This window comes from Atta colombica, unplaced genomic scaffold (genome assembly GCF_001594045.1).
Source record: "Atta colombica isolate Treedump-2 unplaced genomic scaffold, Acol1.0 scaffold12, whole genome shotgun sequence".
Classification (NCBI taxonomy): domain Eukaryota; kingdom Metazoa; phylum Arthropoda; class Insecta; order Hymenoptera; family Formicidae; genus Atta; species Atta colombica.
In genome coordinates this window covers 1,007,342-1,020,193 of record NW_017259206.1, presented here as the reverse complement: position 1 = coordinate 1,020,193, position 12,852 = coordinate 1,007,342, and the positions used below count along the sequence as shown (strand labels likewise).

Here is a 12,852-nt window from a genome sequence, read left to right as displayed (position 1 = left end):
TCTTCTTTATATCTAATTATTTAAGCAACTTAATTTCCACAATCTTTATATGCATTTCGTTTATAATGTACATAAACTATGTACAAAACAGCGACAAAGTAGACTTAACGAGTGAAAACTCCGTGAAAAATGATGATTAGAGAACAGAATAAACTATTCATACTATCTCACGAACTATCTTCTCGCGATTCTTCGATTCCCAATCAATAATATCAGTGATAATCGTAATGATAATAACAAGGATGATAATGATAATGATAATAATAAAAATAATAATAATACAGTAGCGATAATAATCTAAATATTAATGATAATAAAAAGAATGATGGGTAAACTCATAATCTGAGACAATGCGTATAGTTATCACGTAATCCACATGTAGTGGCATGTATATCTATCTCCGTAGTGTTAGTCGATGGAGAAAATGATTTCGTTTCCATAACAGAAGTGTCGTCTGAAAGGAATAACGAAAGAAGAAGAACGCGACCCTTACATAGTACTATTCGTACATTACCCATAATAATTAGTGTTCTTTGGTAACACAGTGATGCGTCCGGAGACCACGAATACGGTTAACGTATTGTCTGATCGTGACAAGATGGTCCCGAAATTATACTCCCGATCATTACGCTCCTTCATTTCCAAAACGACTCTGGTCTAACTATATTACGACGACATTATACAGTTATTGTTAATTGATTAGCTAATTAATTTCCACTGACGAGGCCTCTGACGCATCGCCAATAAAAAAATCTTGTTTTACGACCTACGTATTATATACACGCGTATCAATGCGCGCGGAGATGCATTATCTTTCTATATACACGTATGACTGTCGTAAAATCTTCATCTGATCCACCATTTACTCCAAAAATAGCGAAAAATCAATAATTTTGATAATCTTTCAAAAATTCAAATTTTATCACGTTGTTTTCGTATGTTGAACTAATTCTTCAGATACGCCACTCTCGAAGTAAATGGCGTGATTCCACCGCGTTTAATTGTAAATTAATCGCGTTTTCTCACGTATGAGAGTAACTATTCTCATCATATATCATTTACGTCATATGTACATAACGACAACAAACAGATTAGCGAAATTACCATCTCGTAAGAACGTACAACAGCTTTTTTTCGATCATCGGAACGATTGAAGTAGATACTTGCAATAGATTTATAGAGCTCTCACGAACGGTTTTCCGAAGCTTACGAATCTGAGTAGGAAAAAATGCAAGTGCGTCTCCCGGCCGTAAAGAAGAAGTTCCAGGACTTTTTCATCCCCGTTAGAAAATACTAGCACACGCTTCCAAATGACTTGTCCGGAAGCTTCTTCCTTTTTCGACTTTCTTCCTTACACTCGCGCACACATAGCTCGCCACACCATTCTTTAAGCTTATGAGTAATTAAGTAAATATCTTTTTATGTACACCCTGTTCGAATAGTTTTCTTAATCCTAGAATTAAAAATATCGCGACGCATATAATGAAATATGCAATTATTCATTATATATGGAACTCTTCTGTTTTTGGCGCTTTCAATCAAATAATGCGTTCGGGGAGATTATTATTAGCGCTTTTTGTGTCATTCTATCTTCATTGTCTATTAGATGTGAAACAAATATAACACAAATAGTGCTGATAGCGCGCTCTCCGAACGCAATCAATATATAACGATAAATTCGCATAAAACCTCTTTAGTATGAATTTTCGTCGCGATTATAGCCTCTCGACTTTCGTCGAAAACAATTTTCTTACATACAATCATAAAAGTAACTCGGATTAATTTCTTAAATTATTCTCAAATTATTATACTTTTTAAGTTTTGACATTTAAATCATTTAAATACAAATTATAATCTTGCACCTAGTTCTTTATTGGATCGAATGCGTTTAGTTCGCCCAAGTGGACCATTTTGTGGTAAAAGATAAATTCGTGTGTAGAGTCAGAATTCGATAGAGTAGCGGTATAAACGGTCTTGAAGAAACGAATCTACGCTGACTGCGTTATTCTCGGTGCTCACACAGGCGCTGTGTGTATATCAATACTCGCATCGCTTTCCCGTTGATCGTTGTAACTACGAGCCAAGCTGCCGAACGCTGGCCAAATAAACGTAGCTCTATGGTTGATGGAGCAACAATTGTTCCAGTTCATCGGCGGATCTGAGCAGAAAGGCAGCTGATTCTCGATATCCACCTATCAGTTGTTTCACCGCGGTCAATTCCATCGAGTTCAGTTTGTGACTCAGTAAAGCAGGCTTTGGTGGGTTCTTCATGCTAAGATCCGTCGGTCCTGTAAAGATAACGTAAATTCAAAATCAATTGCGTGCGACAATTCTAAAGTATTCTAGCAAACTTTATCAAGCATATATTATGAGATAAAGTTTCATGCAAGCTGCATCATAAAGAATCATTAACACGTTCCGTGCCTCGTGAGTTTCAGCTAAACTTTCTATTCGAACTATTTAATATTTTGAGCAATAAAAAGAAAAATAATTAATTATACAATTCTTGATATCATACATGGATGTAATTATGATATATAATACAATAATGAAAATTATGCTTCATTTTTTATAATAAACTTGTAATTTTTTTAATTATTAAATGAAATAAATGTTATTTAACAAACGCAAACCAAAATGTTGTGAGTCATCGGAGATTCACATAGTGTGGTGATCAAATCACTTAAAATTAACGTGGCATGGAATGTGTTAAACCGAAGCATTACTGTTCTCGTAAAAATAAAACACTGCAAACAAATAGTATATTAATCCATATAATCATTAAATTGTCAATTGAACAAATTGAATAAGATATTCGAAACTTATATGTAAAAAAATAATGAAAACAAAAATAAATAAAAATTTTAATCAAAGCTTTGCTATTAAAGCTTTGCTATTATGTACCTTCTGGTTTGGACAAATGATTGCAAAAGCGTAATAACATATTACACCAATAATCAGTATTACTTTGTATACCGTTGCTTAGTAGACTTGACGTAAAACTTTGAGTCGGATATAGCCCGGCCGAGAGGGTCGGCGGTACTGTTGTGGGTCCGGCACGCTGGAACGCTTGGCTAAAGTTGGGTCTGTACATTGTCGGTGCACCGCCACTGGCGACACCATTTACCGTGGAACTGACTATCGTCGATTGGCTGAAAAAAAAAAACAGATGCAATGAGAATGAGATGCGCATTAGCGATAAAGGTCGCGCTGATTAGCGCTTCCGTTAAGGACGCGTAACCCGTTCGTTGAGAGGCGTCCGGTGAATTTTTGTGCCATGACCTATGACCGAAGGCGAAGCCTTATCTAGAACTCGGTCGATTCGACGGGGATCTTAGCGCCGATAGTAATAATCGGTTACGGTAATTCAGGCGGAAAGTAAATTAATCGTAATCACGCTAGGCAACGTAATGATAGATTTCTTTCGCAATTAAAATAAGAAGTAAATGATAAATCGATGTTTTTCATCGCGGAAATTTCGAGGAAAATATATTTTTCTTCTTATATCAAATCGATTTTAAGTGAGTGGCTAATTAAGAAATTAATAAGAGCGCGGCTCTACGTCACCAATTCGAAAAAACGCGAATTTCATATGTAGTTCATCATACTAACCTCATGAGACTCTTGTTGTCTGTTGTGAGCAGCTTTGACGCGGATGCGATCGACAGCGGCGTGGAGGCAATAGTGCTGTTCGGTAAGTTTGCCAAACTGGTCAATGGTGCCAGGGACGTTAATGATGCCGGAGGGGTATCTTCCCTCTTACACGGAAGTGATTTAACCGGTGTGCTCGAGAAATGTTCCAAACTTGATCGAACGTCCGTTTGCTGCAATCAACGTTACAGTGAAATAAAATAAATTGTTATACCAATATGTATATTTTGTCTCTCCAAATGTTTAATTTATTTTTAATTTATTTTTATATATGTATTTAATTAAAGCAAATGCTGAAGAATAAAATCATATAATAAAGAATATAATACTCTTAATTTTAAAAAACAATACAAACATTATAAAAGGCATATAAAAATCAATATTAACAATTCTAAATGTAAAAAGTTAAGACATAGAATATATTACATAATGTAGATAGATATCGAGATTTATAGATAGATATTTAATAATTTATTTCCATTGCGATTATTGGTTTTATCACTATCTGACTGACGCTCTTTTTGTGTATTATCACACTGTTTTTATGTTTCTGACGGAGTTTTTTTATTATACGAGACGAAAACTGTGACCACATATTGGTGAGTGTTTTATCGAGATAACATTTTTACTTGCCTTCAACATGACATTTTTTTGTATATATTTTTAAATTTTTTTCAAAATTTTTATTCATTTTTTAACAATTTGTTTTTTTATCAGGATATCAAGAAATTCTCAACAATCGGTCGTTAAACCATTTGCGAGTAATTTTTGTTTCTCTGTGAAGCATTCATCTGGTCATTACATTCCACGTTTAACGCTTTCTATCGCGTTTACGATATTCTTCTTTGGTAACAAATTCACTGCGTTTATATTATCTGAAGATGGCTCAATCCAAGAGTCGAAACATGTAATGTACCTTTTCGAATAATGTAATATATTCTTTAAATAATGTAATATATTCTATGATTGAAGAATAACATGTAACAGTTTTATTTTAAAGACATAATTGATTTTCCAATTTCGAAATTGATAGATGTTCATTAATCGAATGTAATTATCGAGATGCCTTTCTTTCTATAAGTGATTATTTTTCATACATTTTTTAATCCAATTAAAATATTAAGTATTAAGTATTTTTTAATCCATTTCTCGATCAAAAACGAACTTAGCACGAATTTGTGAGCTAATATGGTGTTAGCTCACATTCCAGTATATTTTAGAATTGTGTCGAGGATTGCGATTTTGCAGATCCTTTGGATATGTTTAAATCCGACTAATTTCGGTTATATGCTTATTTAATATTCTGTCCTATAAAGTTATACATTTAACTACGATATAATCGAAATATAACCCACTCGACACCGATTTCGAAAAACAAAAGAAGAGTAACAGAAATGTAAATAAAACTTTGAAGGAGGCAAAAATTGAACTGTAAAAGAAGCACCTTTTTTACAATTCGTTATTTATGTTTTCTAAAAGTTTCATTACGCTTCTGTCATTCTTCTTTTACTTCACTTACGCTCCGGTTTTTTACTTTCGGCAGGGAATTAAAAGTAATATAACAAATTATCTCAATGTTATAATTTCGCACTCATCAATGTAACTGTTATGTAACGTCATGTGCTATATTACATTTATATTTGTTGAATGCGAAATTATAACATTGACATTACGTTATTTGTATCGACTGGGAAAATTTCAAAATTCTCAAATCCCCCCCCCCATAAAATGTCAAACAAACAATTGTTAATTTGATGTTCTTATTCTTACAATTGCGTGAAGATATTGAAGAACGATGATAAAATAACAGCGCGGCAAGACTGCTATAATTGTACCTGTTGAATTTGATCGTGATCGCGCACCAGCTTGTGAACTACCGGTAGATTCTTTTTCCTCATGGCTGACACGACCGGGAGTAACCAATCTTTCGCAAACACGTTTAACTTAATCAGCAAACAGCACGGACACTATCGATCACCTTACGAATTATCGATCATCAGCCGCGTAGATCGTCTCGGTGCGAGCTTAATCGAGTCTCTATTATATCGTCCATCCGTGATCTCGTTATCAACGTGATCCCGATCATCGAGCACGATCGTATTCACCGCTATGAGTAACCGAGCGGAACAAAGCGCACCGGGAGTTTCTTCACTTCAAGAGAGATTTCCTCTTCTGCTTCTCTCAATCTTCTTCCACTTTTGCGTTCGCGCCCCACCCTGCTTCAGCGACGTATCGATACGATAACAATAACGTCCGCGTTTATTCGAGCGAGGTTCAGAGAAGCGAGGATGCCGTTCTAGATCGGCGAGGAAAACGGAACAGGAGGAGGAGGAGTGGAGCAAAACGCGACGAAGATGAGGAAAAAGCGGGTTGACACGAGGGAGAAACGTCAGGAACAAAAAGAGAGAACGTCCGGATGCGCCGAGACGAAACGACGAGGCGTGAGTAAGCTCACGGGAGGAAATTAATTCGTGGAAAGAGAAGAAGACGAGGAGGGAGAAGTCAGGCATCAGAAAAGAAAGAGAAGAAGAGGAGGACCACGGTGAGAGAGCGTCAAGAGATGGTGATGTGCGTTTCCACTACAGAAACGGATGACTTGCCTGGCGAAAGAGGAGATCGACGCGTACAGAGGGTTGGCGAAGAGTAACAGTAGTAGGAGGAGAAGGAGAAGAAAGAGGAGGAGAGGAAGAAGCGGAGAATGAAGAAGAACCGAGAGATCATGAGGAGCGTGGAAAGAGGGTCCGGGCACGATGAGAGCAGGAATGAAATCTTCGAGCGGCGTAGAACGGATGTAGGGAGGTGTTTTTATGAAAGGCAAGCAGTGTGCGTTGACGTCAATTATATAGGTGGTCACGGAGAGCAGATAGCCGCTTCGTCCGATGCGCACGGACTCCAGCATACGTATGTGAGAGGTCTTCTCCTTAATGGGTTAGGTTTAGGTCGCCGGAGAGGTTATCGGGTCTCTCTCTGTTTCTCCGTCTCCTTCTCGTGCAGGGATTTTCAAAGTAGATAAGTCATGGAGATCGGTGACGGGGAAAGGGGAGGACCGCGAACGTTTCAGTTTCTCGTTTGCGCGCGAGACATATAATAGAAGTAGAGAGAGGGAACGATGGAGAGCGACGGAGTGTTCGCCAACTGCGAAACCCAGTGACGGAACCAGCTGGGAGAAGAGAAGAAAGGGGGAGAATGAGGATTAGGTGCGCCAAACAGCGCGGAATTGGATGGCTCCGGCTATCGTCTGCACCTACGTACACGTTTTGTGCGCGAAATACCAAAGCAATCGGTTTACCGTTTACTCGCTTTTTTCGCGCTATCTTTGTTAAGGTCAACGAACTCGATGTGCAGGCTATTAGGTGACGAACATTCACCGAATCATCGAAATAATTTCAACCTTGAGATTAGACGCGTGACGTCATGAGCGATTTATATAAGTATCGATGATACGCGATGAGATTAGAGCCGATTTTTCTTTTCTCGGGTGGGCGGGCACCGGATGAATTTTCAAGAATCAATCCGATTCTCACTGACTCTCGACCGTAATCTTTCGGCGCGGCACTTCAGACACGAAACTGTCCGCTTCGCTGATGTAACGTACCGTGAAATTTACGGATACGCGAGACTAATCGCGTGACGTCGGCGTGTTCTCCTCGGTGCGTGAAAGCGCGCGTCAGTCGCGACGCATAAAAGTCCACGGCCTTTTTTTCTTCTTTTCCACTCCCGCGCCTCTCTTTTACGCTGCTGCTACTTCCAAGAATATTTTCAGTGTCTTCCATCCCGCACACGCGCGAGGCGTTTTCACGAGGTCGAAGGCTGCTTATGCCGCCGGCGGGCCTCCGTGGTGCGCGTTCTGTATGCGTGAGTTGCATGAGCGTAAAAGAGTGGGAGAGGTGCGCGACCCACGGGTTATCATTGGCCTCTCTCGCGGTACCTATATCACAATCCTAGCTTCTCCGTCCACGTATATCTCGCTGCCGTTGGCGTTACACAGGAGCTCGAATTTTCACGCACGATAATATAACGCGAGGCTACAACGTAATCTCCCCGTAATTTGAAATCTCTGAATGCATCCTCTTTTCATTTTCTCTTTTACTTTTACGATTTATCTTTTTATCTTTAAGATCACGCGTCTCTTTCCTGCGATATTTGTCGCCTTATCCTATATAGTTTCTGCTCATTCATTATTTTCAAATTATTTAATTTTTTTATATATACCCATTATCGAAACTGAATAATGAATAATATTAAATAAATTACAAGTTGAACAAATGCGAAATAAAATATTTATTTTAATAATGAAAACGTAAAGAAATAAAATTCAAATGCATAAAATGAAATGTGTAAGTGCATTAAGGTACAATTACAAACGTAGTCCCTCATACAAAGATAATGGTCGATCGAAATACCAGAAAATTACTAAAGTTCATACGTTATTCGTTACACGCGTTTGTTGCATGATATACATCACCGCTATATACTCGTGAATAAAATAGTGACATTAGGAACAAATAATGAAGATGATGCTAGACTTTTGTGAAACTAATTCGTTTATTTATGTAATATTTGGTCGTATCTTATATTAGTATTTGATACGAATCCTATATTATCTATTGATTTTCTGTAGAAAACACTTACATGACCTTGAATTCGTTTTATTTGGATTTCGATACCATAGCAAATAATTAATCTATTTCCTCTTATAATTCCACTCTCACATAGATTTATATTTATTGCGGTAAGTTATCGCTATGCATATTTCAGTTTATGATTCATAAGCGCAACGCGCAAACATCCGCGAGTTGTCATCTAAAAATCGCTTGATTAATGAATCCGGTCGTCAACGAGAGTGCCCGAAGGTTGTGCACGTGTAGCATTTAACGCTCAGTCACGCATGATATTTAAAAAAATGTCTGTTAAGAGACACGTGTGATCTTCATCGGGAACAATAACAAAGAGCTTTAAATCGATTGACAATATATTTCGGTTCCCTGTCGTGTCATCGCTTTCGTGCCAGAGACGTGAGTTGCGATACGTAATTACTAGCCAAGCTGATGATGTCGAAATGTCTATTTGCCAGAAGAACTTTGTCGCTCGCGATAAGTGTCCTTCCTCCCCTTCGCACATGATTATTACTCACCGTTGCGGCCGGAAGAGTTGGCATGGGCTGCGACACCGGCTCCATCCCGAGTCTCATACGTTTCGCGTTGTCGCTCTCGTTCTCGCAGGCCGTTGCCAGAATCTGCTCAGCCTGCACGGAGGTCAAGTGTGCCGGCGTGGGTCTGGCCTAAAAAGAAATGCATACGTCACATCCACGATCATTCGCCTCATGCCGAACTTAATTCATGTTGCGAGAATGCTCAAGCTTTCATGAACAACAGATAATTCGAGTTTTCGTCCAATTCTAATTGATCATTGAGAAAAATGTTTGATTGGGTTAATTAGAATTTTGGTTATCTCAACTAGAATTCTAATAAATTTAACTAGAAAATTCTGAAAATTCATTCATTTATATCTGGGCTTGGCTTAATTGGAATTCTGGTTGAAAATTACGAATTAGAATTTTTTAATCAAATCTACTAGAATTCTAGTTGAGGTAACTGGAATTCTAGTTGATACAATCAGAATCTTCTGGTTTATTCATTTTCAACCAGACATTTTTCTCAGTGATGAAACAACAAATCCAATAATCTCGAAAAATTTATGCGCGATTCTAAAATTACTTTGAATTTAAAAATGTCAGAACTTGAAAAAACTTAGAAGCTAATTGGCTTGCTGTCTTACGACTAATTAAACGCGATAGTAAAAAACTTACGGCATCCCAAGGGCCCTCCCTGCCACGTTTGTTTCTTCGACAGCTCTTCAGGTACGTACGGATCCTTTTCCTGGCCCTTTCAGCAAACTCGGGAAACTGTCTCGTGCAGCTATCGATGATCGCCTGTATCTTCTCCTTCGGCTGCTTCGAGATCGGCACGATGCGATCCAGGTTCTCATCGACGAAGAGTCTCACGAACATCTGCCGCGAGACACGACACAATAGTCATGTTAGTGAAGTGAATTAAACGGGAACTGGTATACGCGAGTCTCGCTAACCGCTCAAAGAATTAAGAATTTAGTGGTGGGGTGAGGTGCAACACCGGGACTCTATTAAACTAATTGTAATTAATTAAGGAGCTAGCGTAACAACGGCAGCCATCGCGAAACTACAACTGCTTGGCTTTCACGCGCGGGGAAAACGGGCAAAAAAAAGAGATATATATGAGAAATGGAACATGAAGGGAAAAAATTTCGAGAGAAACGGTATGTTCCCCGGCGAGTCGGCTTTCTGCCATTCATAAAACTTTATGATAATTAAGATTTTTCGGGAAGGTCCGACGCGCCGCCAATATGCTGACGGCCTAAACTTCTCTACCCGAGCTTCGTTTTCTTTTTCCTTTGCATGATCCCTTTTCCCATCCAAGACGCAAACGACGCTTTTCTTGCAACGATAGTTGCATAAAGCAACCAGTTAGACTGCCATTGTGTGAACCGTAATTCGATTATTCGTACGCATTTTAATTCACCGAGTGCAGGATAATGAGAGTAATAATTATCGCTAAAATTCCGCCGGCAATGTGAGATTTTAAAGGCACAATCGATTTTTTGATTGTGAATTCTGATAGATATATTCAAATCCGTAAAAAATAAAAAGTAAAATGCAACCCGATTTCTGTAATAGTAAAAACTCATTAAAGCTTTCATCAGTATGAAAAATTTTTTTCAGATTTTTATACAGTTCAGGACAACATAAAAATCTGCATCAAAGTTCAGAAATCCAGATTGCTGACAAAAAGTAAAAAAATTACACACATTGCAATGGGGAGAACTAATTATTTTCTAAATTCCAATTCAAAATATTTCAAAATATATCTTCAAAATGTTTGAAAGAACAAATTGTATGAAATTACGTGATTGAACCGCGCATGCTTACGTTGAATGCCTTGAGACGTTCTGGATCGTGATGTCTTGGGTCCAATCCCTCGTCCGCATCTATATCATCGTCGTCCTCGTCTTCCTTATTGCCGCTACTGCTGGTTTCATCATGGGCGCTTCCCGTTCCCTCGCCACCAGGCGGACTGGACTCTCGATCGCGATCCGATCGCGAGGGCGTTGCCGCCGATGCTGGTGGCGGCGTTTTCTTGAAACCCATAGCATAAGATGCCCACAAGGAAGCCATGTCTTCGCCACCGACACCCGCCACAGCGCTTAGATTCGGAACAGTTCCCGTTGGCATATCCACCAGTTCTGATGAGCCGTTTCGGGAATCTGCGAAAGTAAACATTTTGTAATGATTTAGGATACTCCCGGAAGTCCGAAGTCTAAATTTTTGTAATTCTCATCAACGAGGCAGAAATTGGTATAGGTATAATTAACGTTTTAATAACGGTAATGATAATAATTAATTATTATTATTTAAATGTCATTTGAAATGGATATTATTAGTATTATTAGCATCAATAATGATCGTAATATGAACAATGGTATTTTTAATAATTACTACTAATTAATAACGCAAATTTGGTGATAGAAACACTTTGCATCCGCGATCGGTAATTATCTAGTAAAAGGGGAACTTCCATCGGCAATACCAGGAAAATAATAATGTTCTCATTGAATGCCTGATGATTAGATCGCCACCTCGCGCTGTTTCGATTTATGAATAGAGAACGTTGCGGTTGGAACAAAAGAAGGGAATATTTTTTCCCTTCCCACGCCATGGCCAGGCGAGGAGTCGGTCATATGCGGCTAACTAGATACATGACTAGTAACGCGCGCATGAGAAAGAGAGAAAGAGAAAGAAGAGCATGTGGGTGGTATATTTATCCCGTGAATATAATAAGGATAAATGCGATGTACGTTTGGCTCGCGTGACGATACTGATTAGGGATGATCGATCAACAGAGGGTAGCATTTCCTAAACGACTCCCTAGCCGCATACTTGTTATTGTCGATATCAACTGTTGAATTCCGGTATATGAATTCAGTCGTGAATTCGATAACGGTCACAACCGTCCCTGGGTTTTTTTTCAGCGATTTTTTGATGTTTAATGATATTACAGACTGGACACGTGATAAATAATTATTACATTATAAAGCCAGCGAGAAATTTGGGATACTTAAATGTTGACAGTTAAGTGTCGACTTTTTTCATAGTAACCTTGCTTGACATATTTCACTCTTTGGATCACAGTTTCAGTTATGATATAAGTGCAATAGTATCAATGCAATGTATATATATATCTGAAGAATATAATTAAAGTGTTGGACTCTTTCTATATAGAGGACAGAATGAAATTTGGTATATCACTTGTGTCGACAGTAAAAGACTGGACCGTCATTCGGCTGTTGTATAGATCGTGTTTCTTCTCTACAATAATAACGGCGATCCGTTCTCAAAACCCGCAATAAGCCCCGATAGCGTGTGCAAGGTGTTAAAAGACGGTGCGGTCTTCTACCGTCACGATCTCAGAAGAGAACGTACGGTAAAGGTGCTTTCACGAGGATGTCGATGGGGACAGGAACGAGTCGTGGCCGCCGAGAGACTTCACGTACGAAGAAGTGTATGGATTGTCGACAGGGAGTGCCGCAGGGGGATCGTAAAGAGGCCAACGAGCCTTGCGGACCTCTTCCACCTGGGACTCTCCTTGATTCCGATTTAAAAAAGGGACAGGTTTGCGGCTGCCATTTCGTACAATCACACGTCAACGAAGGAGATATCTGTACAAAGCCATCCAGCAACTTCGCGTTAATTTTCTACATGCTACTCAAATTACTTTTCTCATAAATATGCATAACCCGCTATACATATGTATATTCCGATAAATATAAAATATAAAATATGTATTAAAAAGGAAATTTCAATTATATTTTAAAGATCCTTTTTATAATAACCGAAACGTTATTCCTATCATTATTAGAGACCCTATGACAAAGTCTGGTTACGAACGATTTTATCAAATCTTATGAGAGAGAAAGTTACATATATACCATAATTTCCTTGAATATATGCTATCTCCTGTAACTTAAATTGTCTCACTCTATAATTAATCTTAGCCCTATCTCGCCAATGTTGGATCTTAAAAGCATAGTCGAATTTTTTGATTATGAGTATAGGTAAATAAATTTAAATTTATATAAAAATTAAGTAACATACAATCTAACTCCTAT

General features: G+C 38.4%; 1 protein-coding gene across 2 annotated transcripts in view; it reads right to left on the bottom strand.

The window, feature by feature from the left end:
• Nucleotides 1-1,803: 1,803 nt before the first annotated feature.
• LOC108694481 (nucleolar protein 4-like) overlaps nucleotides 1,804-12,852 on the bottom strand; it is a 79,469-nt gene continuing 68,420 nt past the window's right edge. The window contains exons 4-9 of one of the 2 annotated variants that reach the window (XM_018204021.1): nucleotides 10,616-10,950; nucleotides 9,461-9,661; nucleotides 8,786-8,932; nucleotides 3,613-3,824; nucleotides 2,968-3,152; nucleotides 1,804-2,288 (exon numbers count right to left, since the gene is read on the bottom strand). In XM_018204021.1, coding sequence (XP_018059510.1) covers nucleotides 2,116-2,288; nucleotides 2,968-3,152; nucleotides 3,613-3,824; nucleotides 8,786-8,932; nucleotides 9,461-9,661; nucleotides 10,616-10,950 — 1,253 coding nt within the window. In that variant the 3' untranslated portion in view covers nucleotides 1,804-2,115. The remainder of the gene's footprint in view (nucleotides 2,289-2,967; nucleotides 3,153-3,612; nucleotides 3,825-8,785; nucleotides 8,933-9,460; nucleotides 9,662-10,615; nucleotides 10,951-12,852) is intronic. The other variant, XM_018204022.1, reaches the window with a different exon arrangement.